The sequence below is a fragment of the Saimiri boliviensis genome, chromosome 2 (assembly GCF_048565385.1).
Source record: "Saimiri boliviensis isolate mSaiBol1 chromosome 2, mSaiBol1.pri, whole genome shotgun sequence".
NCBI lineage: Eukaryota > Metazoa > Chordata > Mammalia > Primates > Cebidae > Saimiri > Saimiri boliviensis.
Window position 1 is genome coordinate 26,467,100 of NC_133450.1, and position 14,333 is coordinate 26,481,432.

At 52.4% G+C, this 14,333-nt stretch overlaps 1 protein-coding gene across 3 annotated transcripts in view; it reads right to left on the reverse strand.

Moving 5' to 3' along the window:
- TMEM63C (transmembrane protein 63C) overlaps window positions 1-14,333 on the reverse strand; it is a 137,861-nt gene that overhangs the window by 31,524 nt on the left and 92,004 nt on the right. For all 3 annotated transcript variants that reach the window (XM_074392940.1, XM_074392941.1, XM_003924585.4), the window contains 4 exons: window positions 9,273-9,435; window positions 8,648-8,727; window positions 8,124-8,205; window positions 2,706-2,743 (listed from right to left, as the gene is read on the reverse strand). In XM_074392940.1, coding sequence (XP_074249041.1) covers window positions 2,706-2,743; window positions 8,124-8,205; window positions 8,648-8,727; window positions 9,273-9,422 — 350 coding nt within the window. In that variant the 5' untranslated portion in view covers window positions 9,423-9,435. The remainder of the gene's footprint in view (window positions 1-2,705; window positions 2,744-8,123; window positions 8,206-8,647; window positions 8,728-9,272; window positions 9,436-14,333) is intronic.

Genomic DNA, 14,333 nt, shown 5'->3' on the forward strand with positions numbered 1-14,333 from the left:
TCTGCTCTCATTGCATCCCCTCCTTTCACCTCTTTCTGAAGACTTGCTAGATCCACTGTTCTCCTCTCTCATCTTCAGCATCCTTTTCTCTCTGCATCCACCCACACCTCTTCCCTGGTAAACTACAACCAGGCTCAAGTGCTTGTTGGTTACTTTGTAATAAAACAACTCCCTAAGCATCCACTCTGATCTGTTCCCCAACCTGGTTCCCCTCCAGTTCTTTCCAACGGCTTCACTTCCCTTCTTGCATGCACCTCTGGAAAAAGGCGACCGTCCTTCTCTGCCTCTGTGTCTTGGACATCCGACCCCAGGCCTGCCCTCCAAACAGACACCCAGCTCACCAAAGTCAATGTCATCTCCTCAGCCCCTCTTCTACTCCACCTCTGCAGCACTAAGGTTGCTGGGCCATCCGTCCCTAGGCGGGAGCCTCATCCTGGCCTGGCTTCAGTGATTCCAGCCCCAGAGGATGCCTCTTCCTCCTGTCTCAATGAGGCTTTCCCTTGGGCCACTTCTGGTCTTGCCTCCTTGGGTGACCCATCTGCTCCCATGACTTCAGCTACAGCCTCCATGCCCCGTCTCCCCAGTTGAAATCTCCAGCTCTGACCTTTGTCCTAGGCTTCAATCCTGTTTTTCCAACAGCTCCTTTTAAGCTCGCATACTTGACCTGACTACATCTCATCATTTTGTGTTTCCTCCCCCACCTAACGACATTACTGCCCTCCCCAGAAACCAGACCTCAGTTTTTCCCTCTTTCTTAAACAGGCCACAGCCTGCTGACTGTACCCTCATGATCTCCCTCCCATCTTCCCCTACCATTGTTTTCCAGGTCACTGCCCGAGTTCAGGTCACCAGCATCTCCCTCCCTAACCATTGGAAGAGCCTCCTTAACTGCTCACCTTGACTTTGGACTTTCTCTAATGCCATTTGCCCTCCATGCTTCTGTCTACACACGTCTATCGTTCCGAGTTTCCTGCTTGAAAACACTAATTGGCTCCCTACTGTCTCTAGTTGAGAGCCCAAGATTCTCAGTATGCCAGTCAAGATCCCAGCTGAGGCTGGGTGCGGCGGCTCTTGCCTATAATCCCAGCATTTTGAGAGACTGAGGCAGGTGGAGCACCTCAGGTCAGGAGTTTGAGACCAGCCTGGCCAACATGGGGAAACCCCATCTCTACTAAAAACACAAAAATTATCTGGGTGTGGTGGTATGCGCCTGTAATCCTAGCTACTAGGGAGGCTGAGACAGGAGAATCACTTGAACCCTGGAGGTTGCAGTGAGCCGAAATCGTGCAACTGCACTCCAGCCTGGATACAAAGCCAAACTCCGTCTCAAAAAAAAAAAAAAAAAAAAAAAAAAAGGGAAAAAAAAGGAAAAAAAAAATTCCAGCTGATCCTTCTAGCCCAATCTTTTACCCTCCACTGCCATGCTTACCAAAAAACCTTGCTTCTAGCCACACCAGATTTAACACGTCTGTGCACACCCTACTCATCTCTGCAACAAACTGGCTCACACTTTCCTTCACTTCTGATGTGCCCTCCACATCCCACATCGTGCCTGTCGAAACTCTTCCTGTCCTCCAATGCCCAGAGCAAAACTAGACTTTTCCAGTTGGAATTCATTTCTCTCTTCCCCAAATGCCTTTTGCACAGCAATTATAACCCGCCCACTCTGAATGGTATGAAGGGAGTCTTGTTCACCTTCATTTCTCCAACAGACTGCATGGGTTTGTGCTTGGGGACTCTGCTGGACTTATCCCTGCTCAGTAAATGCTTTAAGCCATCTTCTATGACACTGCTCTCAAGGTGTGCTGTATGCGTGGTGCAATGCCTGCCTTCCTGCTTTCCCAGATGCTGGGTGCCTAACGGAGGGGCCTCTGTGATAGGAGTCTTTGGGCAGGGGTGGAGAGGAAGGATTTAAAGGATGGGCAGGCAGGACAGATGGAGCATATTCAGGGAGAACCCGTAAGTGTGTGGGGTCTGAGGTGGAGGTGGTGCTATGTGCACACGTGCACGTGTGTGCATGTATGTAAGAGTGTGCACGTGTGTATTCCTACCCAGTGGGAACATAGAGTTCTGGAAAGTATCTGTTCTGCTCAAGTGTCTGGCTGGTAGAAGACTAGATGCTTCTGGTTGGGGAATCACGAGAAAACAGGTGACTTGGGGTCTGCTTGTTTGCAAAGTGGGGTCTGGCATTCAAGAAACCCAGAAGGTGAGGTGGGCAAGGGCTGCCCCCTCTGCTCTCCGGGCACTGAGGCCGAGAGAAGCCTGCCCTTTTGCCCAATGTGTTTGCTTGGGCAGAGGGTGAACACATGATATACTGAATGATGGTCACAGAAATCAAGCGGGTAGCACAAAGAAGGATTTCTTTTTCCTGGTGTGGAGTTCATAGAAGCATGTCTATAAGCATGCGAGTAATGATTCAGCTACTAAAAGTGATCCTTTTTATAGAAGACTGAGTGGTCCTTTTAATAGAGGGCTGAGGCAGAGATAACAGGGGCAGTGGGCTATGCCCAGCTCCCACTTCACCAACTGTAACCCAGGAAAGTATCCTTCACCAGTGCTGGGCTGATGTGGTGGGAGGGTATGGAGCTCAGGCCCTGTCATCCCAGGTTGGGGGCTGCTTATTTTTCCAGGCGCCTCCACCCCCCCACCCCCACCCCCACCCCCAGAGCAACAAGGTCATAAGCTGGTAGAGCCCGGGCACTTACTTCATGGTTATGCTGTTGAAGAACCAGGAACAGAAGCCCTGGGGGGGGAAAGGAGAGAAACTGTGAGAAACCCAGGCCCTGGCCTGCCCTGCCCAGCTCTGGGAACCCAGGCGGCTAGGTCATTTGAGGGCCTCCTTCCTGGGAAAAGGAGCCTGAAGTTCAGCTGGGAACTGGTGGTGACTGTGGAGGGAGATGTTCCCCTGGAAATGTGTGGACATCTCTGCCCTCCTGTTACAGGAAACGGGACTTAGAAGGTGGTCTTTGAGCTGGAGGGTGAACGTCTGTTGCTTTCTCGCTGTGCTTCATTGCTTCCTTCTGGAAACGTCCTTCCCTGGATGCGTGTGGTCCAGTGGGCTCCTACTCTTACTCCGTCCAGTGGGAGTTTGCCTCCAGTGATTGGTTGGTCAATGGGAACTTTACCCAAGGGGGTCCAATTAAAATTTCCTTAAGGAAGCCAGGCATGGTGGCTTACACTTGTAATCTCAGCAGCTCAAGAGGCTGAGATAAGTGGATCACTTATGCCCAGGAGTTTGAGTCCAGCCTGGGCAACACAGCAAGATCCCACTTATTAAAAAATTGTTTTTAAATTCCTTAAAGGGATTGATATGGATGTTGCAACGGAGAAAGTCTCTTTCCCTCTGAATTCCCGCACCTCAGTAAACACCATGAAGCCTGGAGTGGTTTGGTGGCATCTTTGATGCCACGTGCAGAGAGCCTGTGTGAGAAAGAAACCAGCTCAGAGGCAAAGGACAAGAGAGGAGGTCCTGGGGGCATTGCTAGACTTCCTGGATCTAGCTATGCCTGAAGCAGATACTCTTCATGAATTTTCCCACACTTGAGCTGCAAATTACCCTTTTGATGTAAAACTAGTTTGAGCTTGGTTTCTTCTCTTGTGCCTGAGAGTCCTGTCCTGTTGATACCCTTCTCTTGGGGTCTTGCTGTCTGAAGTTTCTGGGTGGTGGGGAAAGGTGGCCTTGGTCATGGGGAGATTGAAAGGGGACTAGAGAGAGTGGTCTTTGGAATGGTGTGTGAGATGGGGCTGAGGCCTGCAGCTCTAACAGCTGCCAGCTCTGGTAGCTGGTGAAGTTACCCTGGTGCCTGCTTCCTTCTGGGATCCCAGAGGACTTAGAAAAACCTTCCACAAGTTGACAGCTCTAGACTGCCCCGTTTGGGTCACGTGCACTTCTGTGAACCAGGCAGACCTTTTGATTGATAGTCCTCCGGAACCACATGGATTGGGGAAGGGGTATTTCCCAAATGGAAGCAACTGTCAGCCAACCCAACACAGGGAAGGGACTCAGAGGTGGGCTTTATGCCAAGAGGAGCCAAAGACATCTGTTTCTTTTTTGCCTGACTTTGCTGCTTCCTTTCGAGAAGGTGCAAATGAAACAAAAGTCCCATGCTCCCCTCGGCATAAGTCCCACTTTCTAAATCCCCCTCCCTGTGTCAGGTTGGCTGATGGTAGCAATGGCCAATCAGCAGGTGTTCACGGCAGAACATTTCTCCAGCTATGTCCTGGGGAGCTCAATTAAGGATAAATGTTCAGCTATGAGTCAGAGCAAGGAAGGGAAAAGCGTAGTAGCGGCAGCAGCAGTGGGGAGCATCCCCAGGGAGGGGTCACTTGCCAGGCAGAGCTGGGCCGAGAGAGGTCCTGCCACCCCTCCCTGCATGCAGAGTCTGTCTCCACTGCCCAGCTGGGCAAACAAGGTGCGACTGACTAAGGGAACACGTAGTAGCTTTCTTGATGGCCCCTCATGTTCAGGCACCATCGGGGACACACCTTCCTGGGAATATTTCTGCCCCTTCCACTGCAGGGGCACAGGTGTATACTGAAATAGACAGAGGACGGGTCATCAATGAAAGGTCATGAATAGAATCGTGGCCATGAACATCCCGTGTGGATCTCTCCTCTCCTCTTCTTTCTCTTCCCTCTCTCTCTCTCATGCACACACACACACACACACACACACACACACACACACTCCCCTGAGCATTCGTTGTCACTCTGAAGACATAAACCATTCAGAAAGCTCAGCAGCTGAACAGCCACGTGAGAGGCAGACACATGGCCACAGTCCCCAGGAGCCAGCTCAGCTGATGTGACAGAGTGACAGCTGCCAATTCACTGCACCTATCTGGGCCTCTGCCACCTGGGGGTAACAATACCTGACCCGACTTGCTCAGGTCAGGCACCGTGGTAAGACCTATTTTCTTTACACATACCACCTGGCCCTGGCTGAGGGCTCCCCATCCTGGCTGGACACTGTGGGGCCACGTCACTGAACTCCCTGTTCCCCATCTAATTTAATGTATGCCCTCTTCAGTTTGTCCTCCTCACTGCTGCCATAATGATTTATCTTCTTAGGTTTTTTAAAATAAAACCATCCTTTTGTCATCGTAACAAGAAAAAAATCAAAGTGATGTTTCTAAAAATAAACCTGCGAGCCACCTTGCCAGGTAGGTGTTGCTGCCCTCATTCTACCCAGGAAGCCTCCAAGAGATGAAGTCACTTGCCTGAGGCTCCGCACTTTGGAGAGGGCAGATCCTAGCCAGTCTCCCGAGGGATGGCGATGGGAGGAATGAGGCTCTGCTTACTTCGCACAGCGAAGTACCTGCCGGTACTAACTATGCGGCAGGCTGGATTGGATGTGGGGTGCAGTGGGGAGCAAATCCAAGTTCCTGTCACTGTGGGAAGCAGATCCACAAACTGATCTTGCAGATGAGGGATGATTACAGACAGGGTTAAGAATGTTCAAGAGCTCATGCCTGTAATCCCAGCACTTTGAGAGGCTGAGGCGGGCGGATCATGAGGTCAGGAGTTCAAGATAAGGCTGGCCAAGATGGTGAAACCCCGTCTCTACCAAAAATACCTCAAAAATTAGCTGGGCATGGTGGCACGTGCCTATAGTCCCAGCTACTCGGGAGGCTGAGGCAGAAGAATTGCCTGAACCCAGGAAGCAGAGGTTGCAGTGAGCTGAGATTGTGCCACTGCACTCCAGCCTGGGTGACAGACTGAGACTCCATCTCAAAAAAAAAAAAAAAAAAAAAAAATTAGCCAGGTGTGGTGGTGCGCACCTGTAATCCCAGCTATTCAGGAGGCTGAGGCAGGAGAATCGCTTGAACCCAGGAGACAGAGGTTGCAGTGAGCCGAGATTGTGCCACTGCACTCCAGCCTGAGCAACAAGAGTGAAACTCTGTGAAAGAAAAGAAAGGAAAGAAAAAGGAAGGAAGAAAAAAAAAAGAAAAAGAAAGAAAGAAAGACAGAAAAGGAAAGAAAGACATGCATTTTTTGTGGGTATATGACAAGATATCCGGACCCAGGAGGGGTGGTCAGGGCTCCCGGGGGAAGTGGGTGCTTAAGCTGAAATCTCAACAAAAGGTGACTCAGCGAAGGGCCACTGGAGAAGGGGGAGAGGGAAGAGCCTGGGAAAGGGCTGGTGGAGGGAAGCAGGTGGCCCTGCTGAGAAGCTAAAAGGTGGACCCATGTGGCGGGGGTAGGGGGTGGGGAGGAGTAAGAGAGGATGGTCAGGAGGCCACAGACTGAACTGCCAGGCCACGGCAGGCATCTGCACTTGATTCCATGGGCCCCAGGAAGACAGTGAAGGTCTCTGCAGCAGAATGTATGTCCGAGGCATGGCAATCTCTCTGGATGCAGGTGGAAAATGGATAAGGGTCTGAGAGTGTGGACCTAAAGGGATCAGTCAGAGCTACGGCGGTTGTCCAGGCAAGAGGCTGATGGAGGCCTGGACCAGGGGATGGGAGGAGGGATGGAGAGAAGAAAGCTGGGAAGGTAAAACCCACACAACGTAGAGACACATTGGCCATGCTCGGGAGCCTGGGTAACAGTGAGAGGAAGCCCTGGGGAGGATGGTGAGAGCTCCCACACCAAGGTCATGGGAACAGGTGGGTGTGGTGCGATATGAAACGTTTTGGACAAATGGAACCCCAAATGCCTTTACAATATCCATGTAGAGATATTTTGAGGGCCATTGGGTACATGAGGCTGGAGCCCAGCGAGAGGATTAGCTGGAGACAGGAATTTAGCAGTATCCGTGTAGTATTTAGCAGTATCACTGGGAAAGGACTTTAGTAGTATCCATGGCAAAGGAAGTTGTGAGTGTGGGCATTATTGCCCAGGAGTCAGGGCCAGGGGAAAGATATGGGATCAGCTGGTTAGGGGAACTCCTGGTGTGGAGAAGAAGCCTGCAAAAGAGACAGAGGAGGGGCAGACAGAGTAGAAGGAAAACCCAGAGAATGTGACACCACCAGTGCAACAGAGAGAGCCTGTGCAAGAGAGAAAGACGGTCTACAGGGTCGGACGTTTCTGAGAACGCAGCCAAGATGTGAACTGAGAAAAGTCCCATTGGATTTAGTGGCAGGTGCTGGGTTGTCTGGGTGGAGTGATGGACGTGAGCCCACATTCGAAGAGGTTGAGGCGTGAGTGGGAGGCGAGGTGCGAGTAGGAAGCGAGGCATGGGAGGGGAGGCAAGCCGTGGGAGGGGAGGCTGGGCGTGAGTGGGAGGGATGAGTGGAAGGCAGGGCATGTGTGGGGAGGGGAGGCGTAATCCAGAGGTGGGGCGTGAGTGGGTGGGGAGGTGTGAGCCGGAGGCGGGGCATGAGTGGGAGGCGAGGAAGTGACAGTGGCATTGGCCACTGTCAGGAGTTCAGCTGTGGGGGGACGGGATGGGGAGGCAGTTCTCAGGGCTTCCTCTCTCACAGCATTCATGGCCCCGCTGAAATGTCACCACTGCCCACGACCATCCCTGATTTCCCCTGTGCCGCACCCCCTGCCCCTGCCAGCGTTCTCCACCAGGCCTTATTGCCAGTCTACATGCCTCTGTCTGGTCACCTCTCCTGCCGGAGAAGACAGTGCCACAAGGCAGGACTTGGTCCCCAGCTCCCAGACCCAGTGGCTGGCACACAGCAGGTGCTTCCCAACAAGTGGCTGAAGTCGGGTAGAGGACTGGCCTTCGCCAGGAAACAGGAGGAAGCAGCTGACTGGGCTCCATCAAACAGGGCTGGGAAGCCTGAAGCTGAGGGAATCCCTGACGGATGACTAGAATCGTCTACATGAAATAGGAGGTGAGGCCTTGACTCCAGGTGAGGGGCCGGGACGTGGGCAAGACGGGACTGTGAGAAGGGCTGGAGATTTGAGCAGAGAATATAAATTAATGTTAAAAATCTCTCAAGGTATCTTAATTAGTTAACACTCACTTGGCACCCTAGTGTAGGTATGGTCAATATCTCCATCTTTCAGGTGGGGAAACTGAGTCTTGGGGAGGCTGAGGAATTTGCTCAAGGTCACACTGCTGGAGTGGTTGAGTCTGGCTGATGCAAAGCTGTGCTTCTCCCTGTGCACACCACACCCACCTGCCCAGCGCCGGGAGTCCCACTGCCCACACTGCTCCCAGCACTCACCTTGTCTCTGCGTTCCATCTCCAAGGAAGTCTCCGAGGGAGATGTCTTCTCGCTCTGCTCCCCGTAAATCAGCGAGGTCAGGCTGCCAGCCAGGGAAGGGGCAGGGAGGTAGGAAGGGAGAGAAAGGTCTCAGCTGCCTGCCCTGCTTCCTCTCCACTCCCTGGCTGAGGGCTGCCCTCTGCTCTGCCCAGGGCAGATGTGCCTCAGCTCCTTTGCAGAGCACACAGCTCTGGGCATAGACAGAAGTCGCCCCTATGCCAGATGCACCAGTCATCCTGGGAGTCCAGCCACATGCTCCAGAAAGTCTAAGACCAGAGAAGAACATGGACTTGCGCCCAGGGATGCCTGCCCTCCAAGTTCCCTTCCTGCAGGGAGGGCAGAGCAGGGGCACAGGCCAGCGATGTGATGCCACCTGGTGGCAAGACACCTGCTGCAGCTCGGGGATTGGGTGGAGCTGCGTCCTGGCCTTGGCAGCAGGTTCTCCCCAAGGGGGCAACAGCTTGCCCACCCAGACCCCTCCTCACCTGTCATTGTGTATCAGCAGAGCCAGGCGCCCGTAGTCCCATGCAGCTTTCCGGAGGAAGGAGTAAACCAGGAGGACAAGCTACAGGCCAGGAAAAGCAATGTGGAGTGGGAGAGTTCAGGGATCCCTTCCCCTTGACTGGCCCCCCTGCATTCCCTTGGGGGAGACCCTGTCCCTGAGGTCCCCAGGGAGCTCCTCCACTAGAAGGTGAGCTCTGTTGGAGTAGGAGCCATTCCTTTCAACACCAGGTTTCCGGCAGCGCCCAGCAGCTTCTGGGCACAGAGTGGATGCTCAGATTTTGTTGAATGAAGGAGCTGGCGGCATGTGCAGATCTATGGGACCAGAATGTGCCTTGAACATCTCAGCAATGAGGAAGAGAAAGGAGGCCAGGTGGACCTTTGGACGATGATGCATGGAAGAGAATCGCAAGAATTCTGCCTGCTCCTCCAGGTTCTTCTCTCCGAAGCCCACCTACCAGGGCCACCCTGGGCAGGGCTGACATTCAGCAGTTCCCGTCACTGTGGCTGTTGTCCATTTGGACAACTGGGTCCCCCACTGTGTCACCTGGGAAAGTTTGACCTCATCTGAGGCTTTACTGTGTGTCTCATGCAGCGCCCAGGACTCACCAGCCACAAGGCGAGGTTCAGGCACAGCACGGTGGGGACGCCCCCGAAGGGCTGCCCTTGGAGGACGGTGTTCCGAGACTGGAAGCATTCATCCACCGTCATGTTCTTTAACCTTCCCTCTCCACTCAGGTTGAGCGGCGAGGCAGACATCCTGGAAGGCCCCCTGGGGAACAGAGGGTGTCCAAGTCAGACACAAAGGCTCTCTTGCACTTTGCAAAACACAGAAGCCTGCTGGGGAGTAGTGGGATGGCGACTTCAGACCCAAGACAGGAGGGTCAACCCACAAGATGGCACACAGCCCTGTCCTGCAAGAGAACAGCTGCTTTAAGCCCAGGGCCGGTGTGACAGACTGGCTCCGGTGTCCTGGGAGAGTTCTTACTTTGTACCACTGGATCCCTGGAACAAGAGTTGTAAAATGCACATCCAAATGGGCCTTTCCAGTTCTACCCTGGGAAGTTTTTCTTGTATGTATATATGGACAAATCTCACAAAGGTGGGTCAGACCCAGCGTGGAAATGTTCAGGTTGGAAGTCAAAACCCCTGTGTTCACAGAACGCCCATGCAGATGGGGCTCACTGACAACCATCTCTGCCTTCAGCAGTTCTGTGATCCGGTCACCCTCCAGCCATGGTAAGGGGCATAGCTCCTAGGGAACGCAGTGCCTGGCACTTGTAGTGACTCAAGAAAGGTCCCTGCCTTTTTTTTTTTTTTTTTAACTTCTGTGAGTACATAGTAGGTGTGTATATTTGTGGAGTATCTGAGATGTTTTGATACAGGCAGGCAATGTGTAATAACCACATCAGGATAAATGAGGTATCCGTCCTTTCAAACATTTATCCTTTGCATTACAAACAATCCAATTATACTCTTTTGGTTGTTTTAAAATGTACAATTAAATTGTCTTTGACTATAGTCGTCCTGTTGTGCTAGTAAATACTAGATCTTATTCATTCTGTTTTTCTGCACATATTACCCATCCCCACTCCCCACCACCCTCATACCCTTCTCAGCCTCTGGCAACCAGCTTCTGCTCTCTATCTCCGTGAGTTCAACTGTTTGAGTTTTTAGCTCCCACAGATAACTGGGAATAGGTGAAGTTTGTTGTTTCTGTGCCTGACTTAGAAAGGTCTCTGTCTTCCAGGCATTTGAACTAGGGAGACCAGCCCCTGCCCAGGGACCGGAGGCAACTCCGTGAGCCTGAACATTTTGGTAAGACACCAATGCAGAGCCTTCCACCCCTGGCATCACACTCCTCAGGCATGGATAAGAGTGGGAAGGGTGGGAGAAAATGGGAGGTGTCCGGTAGCTGCTTGAACTTATCTGCAAGGTGGTTCTTCTCTCAAAAGATCATTCATTTTGGCTTCAGACCTCACCCCTACCTGGAAACTCTTCATTTCCATTCAAGAAAAGTAGACTAATTTATCCATTCATTGATGTATTCAAATATTTGGTGAGCAACCGCCCTGTGCTAGACAAACGCACCAGTGAGCAAGATAAATAAAAATCCCTCCCTTGTGGGATGCTATGGGGGAGACAAAGAGGAGGGACGAGGATGAGGTTAGAATTGTAAAGCAGTGACCAGGGAAGGCCTCGCTGAGAGAGTGACACTTGAGCAAGGACTTGAGGAGAGGGAGTGAAGCATGCAACTGTGGGGAAAAGAGCTCTTTAAGTGGACGAGAGGTCCTGGGCTTTGAGCTTGCCCAGAGCACTGGGGAGGTAAGAAGACCATTGAGGCTGCACAGAGCAGGGCGAAGGGCATGGGGAGTGAGCCAAGGAGTGAATTAAAATGACTTTTTATTTATTTATTTTTTTGAGATGGAGTTTCGCTCTTGTCACCCAGGCTGGAGTGCAATGGCGCGATCTCGGCTCACCGCAACCTCCTCCTCCTGGGTTCAAGCAATTCTCCTGCCTCAGCCTCCCGAGTAGCTGGGATTACAGGCACGCGCCACCATGCCCAGCTAATTCTTTGTATTTTTAATAGAGACGGAGTTTCACCATGTTGACCAGGATGGTCTCGATCTCTTGACCTCGTGATCCGCCCGCCTCGGCCTCCCAAAGTGCTGGGATTACAGGCTTGAGCCACCGCGCCCGGCCTAAAATGACTTTTTATTTAAGAGAGAGACAGAGCCTTGCTCTGTCACCCAGGCTGGAGTGCGGTGGCATGATCATAGCTCACCGTAGCCTCCAATTCCTGGGCTCAAGCAACCTTCAAGAGTCGCTGGGACTACAGGTGCATGCCATCACACCAGGCTAATTTGTAAAATTTTGTGATAGACACAAGGGTCTCACTATGTTCCCAGGCTGGTCTCAAACTCCTGACCTCAAGTGATTCTTCTGCCTTGGCCTCTCAAAGTGCTGGGATTACAGGCGTGAGCCACTACACCTGGCCTACAATGACTTGTTTTAATGAGATCTCTTTGATCCCCATATGGAGACTAAATGAGGGAGCAGGAGGGGTGAACAAGCAGAGAAGTAGATGCAGAGAGCTCAGCCAGGGTCCAGGCAGGAGAGAACGGTAGCCTGGACTGGGATGGGGGCAGTGGAGGTGGGAGACGTGCTCAGAGTTTGGAAATATTCTGAATGTGGAGCCAACAAGATTTGCCGGCAGATTAGATGGGGGATGCGACAGAGGGAGAGGAGTCAGGGATGATTCTCAGGTTTTTGGCCTGAGCCGCTGGAAGACAGAGTTGCTGTTATGGAACGGGAGAGGCGGAGAGCGCAGGCTGGACATGGACAGTGCTGGTGGGGAGAAGGAGGGCGTGTAGGGGTACAATGAGGAGTTGAGTTTGGGACATGCTAAGTGGAGATGGGGAGCAGGGAGCCAGACAGGTGGGTCTACAGTTTAGAAGAGAGACTGGAGACCTAAGTGTGAGGCAGAAGCCACCAGCATGGCGACAGCTCTCGGCAAAGCCCTGAATCACAGAAGAGAATGTGGTGAGAGAGGAGAGATCCAGGCTGGGAGCCTCAGGGCCCACCAATATCTACAAGACAGGGGAGGAGGGAACAGAGGAGGAGGCTGAGAAGCAGCAGCCAGTGAGGAAGGAGGAAAAGCAGGAGAGGGCAGTGGCCTGGACTGAATGAAGACAATGTTTCCATGAGGAGGGAGGAACCGGTGTTGATGTGGTCAAGTAAGACAGCAACTGAGAATGAGCCAGCCTGCCTGCCTTCCTCCTTCCTCCTTCCTTCCTCCTTCCTTCCTTCCTTCCTCCATTCTTCCCTTCCTCCTTCCTCCTTCCTTCCTCCTTCCTTCCTTCCTTCCTCCATTCTTCCCTTCCTCCTTCCTCCCTCCCTCCCTTCCTCCTTCCTCCTTCCTTCCTCCTTCCTTCCTTCCTTCCTCCATTCTTCCCTTCCTCCTTCCTCCCTCCCTCCCTTCCTCCTTCGTCCTTCCTTCCTCCTTCCTTCCTCCTTCCTCCTTCCTTCCTCCTTCCTCCCTCCCTCCCCCCTTCTTCCTTCCTCCCTCCTTTCCTTCCTCCTTCCTCCCTCCCTCCTTCCCTCGTTTCTTCCTCCCTTCCTCCTTCTCTCCTTCCTTCCTCCCTCCCTCCTTCCTTCCTTTCCTTCCTTCCTTCTGTCCATTAAGACGACAACTGAGAACGAGCCATGGTTTGTTTTTCTTTCTTTCTTTGTTTAAATTGAGACAGGGTCTCACTGTGTTACCCAGACTGGTCTTGAACTCCTCTTCCTCCACCTCCAAAAGTGCTGAGAGCATAGGCACGAGCCACCGTGCCCAGCCCAATGAGCCATGGTTTACGCCATGTGCAGGTGGCCACACTGGAATAGGTTCCAGACAGAATGACAGGAGAGGACTTGGAACGAGTGGCAAAAACAACTCTCTGGAAGAGTAATTGGAGGTGAAAGTGGTTAAGATGGGAGAAATAACACATCGTATAGTGGTGGGAATGATTCAGTGGAAGAAGTAGGAGGAGGGGGAATTGCTGGAGCAATGTGAGCCTGCAGGAGCGCTGGTAACCGGTGCTCAGGTGGAGATGTTTGCTGGGAGCGAGGCTGTTGGCTCCGGAGGGGACAGAAAGGCAGCACAGATGCACAGGTGCTGGCTGGTCCCAGGTGTGGCTGTGGGAGCCGGCAAGTGTTCTGTCCTAATTGCTTCTAGTTTCTTTTTCTTTTTTCTTTTTTGCCAAGAGTCTCACTCTGTCACTCAGGCTGGAGTGCAGTGGCACAATCTCTGCTCACTGCAACCTCTGCCTCTGGGGTTCAAGTAATTCTGCTACCTCAGCCTCCCAGGTAGCTGGGACTACAGGCACCCACCACCACACTTGTTTAATTTTTGTATTTTTAGTAGAGATGGGCCTCACCATGTTGGCCAGGCTAGTCTTGAACTCCTGACCTCTGGTGACCCACCCACCTCCACCTCCCAAAGTGCTGGGATTACAGGCATGAGCCCCCACACCCAGCCTTGCTTCTAGTTTGTCAGTAAAAAAAGAAATGAGGTCTCAGTGGAGTGTGAAGTGCTGGTGGTGGGCAGATGTTGGATGTTTGAGGACAGGAAGAAAGGTAGAAATAGAAGTCTAGGGGAATGAGAGAGGATGGATTCGGGAAATGGAGTAGGACAGCCAGGCAGCAGTGGGGCCCGCGGAGGCTCACGATCTTGAATTGACGAGGGCAGCCAGGCTTGCTGTGCTGTATTCACCTGGATGGTCACAGGTGTGGAAGACTTAGTTGGGGTAGAGGCTTCCCCAAGCAAGCATGAGCATAAGACAAGAGGGTTGAGGGTGCAGCAGGTGAATAATTTTAATGATTGGCCATGGAATTTGAGTCAGGAGAGAAATGAGATGCAAGATGGGTGAGGAACAGGGAAAGGTACTGGAATTCCAAGGGGAGGTGGAAGAATTGTGGATGACTAGTAGGTGTAGCACAGAGGGAGTGGCACGAGGAAAGTGGGATGCCTCGTGCTGAGATGACAGAGATTGCAGCTGATGGTGGTGATCGGGTCTGGGGCATGACTGTGGGAGCGAGCAGCTGAGTGTTAGAAGGATCATCTTTGTGGAGATGTAAACCTTAACATTAGCAAGAATGGAGACAGGAAAGGCACTGGGGAGACGGGAG